General features: G+C 45.9%; 1 protein-coding gene and 1 long non-coding RNA gene across 7 annotated transcripts in view; one reads left to right on the top strand and one right to left on the bottom strand.

Moving 5' to 3' along the window:
* LOC104871630 overlaps window positions 1-3,737 on the bottom strand; it is an 8,197-nt gene extending 4,460 nt beyond the window's left edge. Inside the window, exons 1-2 of the long non-coding RNA XR_782925.3 lie at window positions 3,656-3,737; window positions 266-449 (exon numbers count right to left, since the gene is read on the bottom strand). This is a non-coding gene — a long non-coding RNA (uncharacterized LOC104871630). The remainder of the gene's footprint in view (window positions 1-265; window positions 450-3,655) is intronic.
* Window positions 1-7,324, top strand: part of Sap130 (Sin3A associated protein 130) — an 80,472-nt gene extending 73,148 nt beyond the window's left edge. For 4 of the 6 annotated variants that reach the window (XM_010637635.3, XM_019209518.2, XM_010637636.3 and 1 more), the window contains 5 exons: window positions 1,044-1,292; window positions 1,464-1,589; window positions 3,874-3,977; window positions 5,851-5,964; window positions 6,410-7,323. In XM_010637635.3, coding sequence (XP_010635937.1) covers window positions 1,044-1,292; window positions 1,464-1,589; window positions 3,874-3,977; window positions 5,851-5,964; window positions 6,410-6,568 — 752 coding nt within the window. In that variant the 3' untranslated portion in view covers window positions 6,569-7,323. Of the gene's footprint in view, window positions 1-1,043; window positions 1,293-1,463; window positions 1,590-3,873; window positions 3,978-5,850; window positions 5,965-6,409 lie in introns of all 6 variants that reach the window. The other 2 variants (XM_019209516.2, XM_010637634.3) reach the window with 2 other exon arrangements.
* The last annotated feature ends 319 nt before the right edge of the window (window positions 7,325-7,643 follow it).

Here is a 7,643-nt window from a genome sequence, read left to right on the forward strand (position 1 = left end):
TGTGTGTGTGTGTGTGTGTTGGTACCACATATCAAACTTAGGACCTTGTGCGTGTGAGACAGGCGAGGCTCCACTGAGCTAAATCCCCGACCCCTGATTGCCTTTTTAAGATTATCAGTTAATTGGGGCCGGGGATTTAGCTCAGTGGTTCTGCTGCCTGCCTCACAAGCGCAAGGTCCCAAGTTCTGTCCCCAGTACCGAGAGGGGTGAGGGAGAGGGAGAGATTATTAGTTACCATTTGTTTAAAGTCCAGAAGAATACTCACTTGCACATGTGAGATTTTTTTCTCCCTTGAAGCAAGCCATATGTCCAAGAAGAAAAAGTATGTGGATTCCATCAGATCCTTAGGGATCCATCTCCTTCCCATTTTTCCCTCCACAAATGGAGAATTTGATCTTCATTCTCTTGATTCAAAGCAGCTGCTCTATCTCTGGCTATCATAGTTAAACCTTTGGGCACAGAAAAGGCAAGGAATAGAAGATGACATCTTCGTTTTCTTTTCCTTTTTTTGGATGGGGAAGTGGGGTACCAGGGATCAAACCCAGGGAAGCTCTACCACTGAGCTGTATCTACAGCTCTTTTTGTCTTTGGAGGGTCTCGTGAACTTGCAGTCCTCCTGACTCAGCCCCCTCAGTTCTGGAATTACAGGTGTGTACCACCTCACCTGGCTGACATCTAAGGAAATTCCCTAAAAGTGGTGCAAAATACTCCTGCTTCCATCTTATCTCAGCACACCCATAACAAAGACTAAGTAATACATTCTTTGTTTGTTCGTTTTTGTTTTTGTTGTTATTGTTGTTTGAGCCAGGGTCTCACTGTGTAGTTGAGACTGACCTGGAACTCATTATGTAGCCCAGGCTGGTCTCAACTCACAGCGATCCTCCTGCCTCAGCCTCCCACCTCAGCCTCCTGAGCGCTGGGATTACAGGTGTGCACCACCACATCCGGCTCTCTGCTGTCTTCTCATTGTTGCTGGGAATCAAGTGAAGCTTTCCGTTATGCCTGGGTTCTCAGAGATATCTGTGCTTCCTGTCCTCTGATAGCAGTTCCTCCGCTGGCCACCAACACCGTGTCTCCATCTCTCACACTGCTGGCAAACAACCTGTCCATGCCTACAAGTGACCTGCCGCCTGGTGCCTCTCCAAGGAAAAAGCCTCGGAAACAGCAGCATGTGATCTCAACAGAAGAAGGGGATATGATGGAGGCGAACAGCACTGATGATGAAAAGTCCACCGCCAAGGGTCTGCTGGTGAAGGCTGAGAAGCGCAAGTCCCCTCCCAAGGAGTACATCGGTGAGGCTCCTTACGGTCACTGCCGCCCCGCGACACCTCCCACCGCAGCCTGCGGGCTGTGCCCGAGCTGTTCCCTTCGTCCGTTTCTCTTCAGCTCTGGTTGGACTGGAACCTCACAGGTCATTGGTCATAGGTGATAAGCTATTTAATGCCGCCTTTCCCTCTGAATAGATGAAGAAGGGGTGAGATACGTCCCAGTTCGTCCAAGACCCCCCATTACTTTGCTTCGTCATTACCGGAACCCCTGGAAAGCTGCGTACCACCATTTCCAGAGGTACAGTGACGTCCGAGTCAAAGGTTAGTGTCCAGTATTAACACATGAAATCGTTGTAACCCTTGGCTATGTTACAGTCACAACAGAAAAGAAAACAGGAACCCATAGGTGTAGCCTGTGACAGACCCTGAGTTCAGTCCCCACCCCTGCAAGAAGGAAAGCGGGGAGGAAGGGTCACAGTTTTTGTTTTGAAATCTTGAGGCAACGTGTTCACATGAAATACTCTGTGGAATGGAAAATTTGGAAAAGTACCTTTTGCCTGAATGTATTTGTTGCAGTCTGAGTCTACTGAATGATTGAAGGGTGCAACCTTGGTTTGAGTAAAAATCCTCGTGTGCTTGCACAATGACCTTGGCCCCCAGAGTGGCTGTGGAGAGCTGTGCTGCACTGCCGTCTGGCAGTCCGCTGCCGTTCCTAGGGTCCTCAGATGTGCATGCATCATAAGCACTTTTTCTGAAAGGCCTTTGATTTATAACGTGTGAAGCTCTTGGAATGGTCTATGGCAGGTCTTCAGTGAGTATTGTCAGGCTGGGGATTTAGCTCGGGGCACCGTGCCTGCCTTGCAAGCACAAGGTCCTGAGTTCATTTCTGGTACCAAAAATAGATGAGTATATTTTCGTTGTTGAACCGGAGAACATTTTATAAACCTACATGTAACGAAAACGGCTGCTAACATCTTGCAGAAACTTGGTAAATATTTGTCCAGAAGGACTTTGGTGTCTTTCACCTCACGTCAGCAGACATACAGGGAACTACGAGTTCCCAGAGAACTGGTCACGCTCCCCATTGTTACAGCTTTGCTGGGCGTCTGGTTGGGGTACTGCTAGATGTAAGTGACCTGCGTGAAGGTGCTGACAGCTTGGCTCTGAGGTGCAGTGCAGAGGTGGTTGCACTTCCCAGCTCTTCTTCCCCACAGTACACAGCAGAGTGGGGTCCAGGACTCCCCATAGATCCAAGACCCATGGGTGCTTGTATCCTGTGTGTGGATGGCATGATGTGTGCATCCTCCTGTGTGCATCCTCCTGCCTGCTTTGTCTTCTGTTTTACTAGTTCACTTGCTGTACTGAATACAAATGGTATACAATAGTCACTCTTCTGCATTGTTTAGGAAAAAGTTCTGCACACATTCAATAGAGATAGGTCTCATTTTTCAGATACTGTCAACCTGCTGTTGGGCACAAGGTCCTAGGTTCAGTTCACTGCTGGTAAACCATGAGCCCAGTCTTGATCCTGAGAAAAGCATCACAGGCAAGGGCAACTTTTTGTTTCATTCTTGTGCTGGGGTTTGAACTCAACATCGTGATTTTTTTTCTTGTACCAAGAATTGAATTTATGACCTTGTGTTTGCAAGGCAGGCACCACTCAGCACCACTGAGCTAAATCCCAGGCCCAAACTCATGAATTTTTTGTTGTTGTTGTTTTGGTTTTTTTTTTTTTTTTTGGTTTTGTTGTTGTTGTTATTTTTGTATGGGAGATCAAACTCGGGACCCTGCGCTTGCGAGGCAGGCAGTGGAAACACTGACCTAAATCCCCGGCCCTAACTTAATTTCTGTTCCTAGTACAATTTAACCTGAAAGTTGTTACTAAAACTACTTTCCATTCTTTTTTATAATCTCTGAACTGTTCCAGTATGGCCTGTGCCATTGTGTGTATAAGCCTGGGTCAGGTCTCATCCCTCTTCTTGCTGTACCATTTTTTAATCTTTTTTTTTTTTGGTACCAGGGATCGAACTCGTGTCCTTTTGCTTGTGAGGCAGGCAGCGGAACCACTGAGCCAAATCCCTGGTCTTCTTTTTTCTTTTTTTTAATGCCAGAAGTTGAACTTGGGGCCTAGCACTTGCCAGGCAGTTGCTCCACCACTGAGCTATACTTATATTTGCTTTATTACACTAATGGTCAGTGGACTTTTCTTCCAGATTTGAGTTATATCAATTCCCACTTTATTCATGGGATTTCAGATCTAGATAACATCAAAAAGCCTCCAGAAATCCATGTCCAGCCCTCCACATCCTTATGTGTCACATACTGAGCATATCAGACCTTCGCCCCTCTTGTAAGAGATTAGAATATTAACGGTCTTTTTAACTCACCAGAGTAGTATATCTTCAAAGCTTTCTTCTGGAGTGACCGAAAGATAGGAAGCTTTTATTCATGTTGTTGAATTCTTTTCCTAATGGCTTAAATGCAGAGAAATTAAAAACATTTATGTAAAGAAATCTTGATAAAAAATTATGGTACTAAGGCTACTTGAACGCAGATGATTGAGCTATATAAAAATTGAAACGTACTTATTTTTCCATGATTCCAGAGGAGAAGAAAGCTATGCTGCAAGAAATAGCTAATCAGAAAGGAGTATCCTGTCGTGCCCAGGGCTGGAAAGTCCACCTCTGTGCTGCCCAGCTACTACAGCTGGTAGGTGCAGTTCTGGAGGATGCTGGAGATGCTCAGCTTCTCAGAACATCGTCTCTTGAGTAAATCCGAAGCATTCCCTACTAGCGTGGGTCATAGTACGTTTTCTGTGCGTTGCTATGTAGTCTCAAACTACTATATCAGTTATTTGTGCTTGTAACTCAAATCCTAGATCTAAAATGTATGGGACTGCTGCGGTAGAAACCCTAAAATTAAGATTTGACATTAAGTAACATGTGAAAGGAGCCATTCATTGATGGCCTGGCCTGCCCCTAATCCCTCCTCACCCCATCACTGAATAAGCCTTTCCCTCCGTCCCGGCCTGGCCGTGGGGACCATCGGGCTTCATTTCTCTGCCAGCTTCTGATATTGGTCAGGCCATTCCCAGCCCCTTAGGGAGCAGGGGCAGCCTTCCCTCTCGGTACTACACAGCCTGCTTCCCACAGCTCTGCTCCTCTTCGCGGTGGTCCTAGGTGCGACTCATAGGCCCCTGCATGGCGTGCTGTGTCCTGCCCTACGCTGTAGTGTGTGTGACCATTGAGGTGCTGTCAGTCTCCTCTGTCCAGTGGTGGATCCTGTATGTTCAGCCACTTCCGTGGGCCTAGGGTGGGGGTCTCCTTTACCCACTGGGTGAAGAGAGGATACGGGGAAGTTTCCCCATGTTTAAAGAAGCAGCGATCTCAAAAACATGGTCTGCTATCAGTATCTAAATTAAATTCTTTGGCTTTTTACTTATAAAAATCGTATTACTCAAAACTGGTAGAGTTGTTTTTCAGAGGAATTGTGAATTTGGGGCAGTATTTAAAAGATACCTAATAATTTCTCTGGCGTGAAAGACCAAAAGTGTACATAAGATTCAAATTGTATAATCGGTAACGTGAAATAGGAAGAAAAGGACTAAAGGAGTAGGAGAAATGTGAAGGGTAGGGGAAAGGAAAGAAGGGAAAAATAAATAATGAGAAAAGGAAAAACTGGAAACAAAGCCTTTGTAAAGGGGAGGGTGAACAGGGTGAAGGGAGAGCAGGGTATGGGGAAAAAATAAGAACCAAGATCTCAATGATGAATGTAACTGTACTGTATACCTAAAAAGTACCAATAAACTCAGTGGGGAAAAAAAAGAATACTAAACAAAAACGTTAATCTTGAAGGGAACAGTAGAGGAGAGAGGGAGAAAGGAAGGAAAGGACAAGAAAAAAGTGAAAATAGAAGGAAACAATGGAAACAATTTTTGTACTCAGAGAGCTTGAGGGAGGGAATAGGATAAAATAAATTTTATTTTAAAAATCAAAGAATTAAAACCATTTAGTGTCTCCTTGATAAGTGAAACGTGATTACCATGTGATTCAACAATTCCACTCCTAAACACAAAAAAATTGAAAAGAAGTGTTTCACTGGACGTGATGGTGCACTCTTGTAATCCCAGCACTCAGGAAGCTGAGGCAGGAGGATTGCTGTGATTTTGAGACCAGCCTGGACAATGTAGTGAGTTCCAGGTGAGTCTCAACTACATAGTGAGACCCTGTCTCAAAAAACAAACAAAAAAGATCCCAGGGATTTAGCTCGATGGCACTGCACCTGTCTCAAAAGTGCAAGGTCCTGAGTTCAATCCCTGGTACTGCAAAAAAAAAAAAATGGTATCCTTAAAGATGAACTCTGAACAATGTCAAAATAAAATGCAAATTACTGTTGATCGGTTTTCATGACTGTTAACCTTAATACATCAGTCCTTTAGAGAAAGGACTTTAGGTTGGGGATTTTCACTCAAACTGTTTTACAATAGTTGGCAACATTGATGCAGAGTGGATTCCTTTGCCTCAGGCTGACACAGAACAGTAATACCTCTGAGTCACAGTATGCTCCCTCTTATGTGTGGCAGACAAATCTGGAACATGATGTTTATGAAAGACTTACCAACCTACAGGAAGGAATTATCCCAAAGAAAAAAGCAGCAACTGATGATGATCTGCACCGAATAAATGAACTGATACAGGTTGGATGTACCCTTTCCCATCTGATCACATACTTAGGGGGTTATTTGCTGGAGTCCTGTTTCTCCCATTGCCCTCCCTCACCCCTAGTGTCTTTCATAAAAACAGCTTACTGTTATGGCTGGTGTCGTGGTCCACTCCAGTAATCACAGCTGTTCAGGAGGCTGAGCCAGTCAGGTCATAGTTTGAGACCAGCCTGGCAACTTAGCGAGACCCTGTCTCAAAATAAAGTTTTTAAAGGGCTAAGGATGCAGCTTAGTGATCCAGTGCTTGCCTGCCATGCATTGAGGCCCTGGGCTCCATCCCCAGCCCTGGTGGGGTGGGGGCATTGTATGACCGAAAGGCACTCTGTGGAGACCCTAACACGGCCTCCCCAAGGGAGCCTTTATGTCAGAGCCACACCCTCCTCACCACCGCTTGCTGATGATGTGATGTGTTCTGTTCCAGGGAAACATGCAGAGGTGCAAGCTTGTGATGGATCAAATCAGTGAGGCTAGAGACTCCATGCTTAAGGTTTTAGATCATAAAGATCGTGTCCTGAAGCTTCTAAACAAGAACGGGACTGTCAAGAAAGTGTCAAAATTAAAGCGAAAGGAAAAAGTCTAGTCTGAGAAGAATCAAGAGTTTGGAAACAATTCATGAAGAATGACGGGGTGGGGGGGGGTTTTGGTTGTTTTCCAAGGGACATTGAAATAAAGGTAGTGTTCCTTCACGCGGGCAAGCAGAGGGACGCATGGTATCCCGGGGCACAAGCGGATCAGAGCCGACCTGACACAGCAAGCCCGGTTTTTCTTTAGGCGCATCCCCGTTCCGTCTCCCTGTGTCGCGGTGACTCCCGATCGTCGGTGACACCGACGGCTGCCTGGCGTTTTTCAGCCTCCAGTTTATAGACTATGTCTGGTGGGTTCCGGCAGGACCCACACAGCCTGGACTGAGAGCATCCACTCAGACTTTCTGTTATCTCTACACTGAAAATAAAGCCTCTTCTCCTGCCCCAGCCCTTCTGTCCGACCTTCAGATGCCCCACTGGCCTTTTGCAGTGGTGCCGCAGCACCCAGAGAGGCTGCCACGTCGCACACTAAAGAGTTTGAACTGTCGGTTCTTGTTGCTTTCTTAAAGAGTCATTTCCAAGTGAAGTTGTTACGATGTCTGTTCTGCGTGTGTCAGAATTGGATTTTTACTGAGTTTCAGAGCAGGCGACACCAAATACTGCTCTGAGATCCTGTTCTGAAGTACGTTCCTGGTTCTCTACTTCTGTAGCTGGTGTGATGCTGTTAATTGTGTGAACCACGCATCTCCAGATGTCAATAAAGGACTCAGAGGTTTTGTACATGAGCAGTGTGCATCCTTTTCTGAAGCACGTCAGTGCTGTACCAAACACCTGAAGTGTTCACCTTGCTGTTGTTTCTCATGCACATTTTGGTTCTTAGCTTTGTCATTCCACAGCGGGCTCTGCTTCTCCAGTATTTGAACGTGGTACGCAGTGAAGTCTGTCAGCTCTTGGTTTGTCTTAAATACACCTGTGATATAACTTGGTCCAAATGTGGGTCTGGTGAAGCTACAGTACCTTTTACGCCTGCGGTAAGGGGGTGAAGCTTTCAGGTGCGTGAAATCTCTTCACACATCGCTCTCGGTTCTCTCGGCCCCTGGTTCAGCGGCCCAGTCTAGCGTGCTGAGGACG

The sequence above is a fragment of the Fukomys damarensis genome, unplaced genomic scaffold (genome assembly GCF_012274545.1).
Source record: "Fukomys damarensis isolate Sample0158 unplaced genomic scaffold, DMR_v1.0_HiC HiC_scaffold_29, whole genome shotgun sequence".
Taxonomy (NCBI): Eukaryota; Metazoa; Chordata; class Mammalia; order Rodentia; family Bathyergidae; genus Fukomys; species Fukomys damarensis.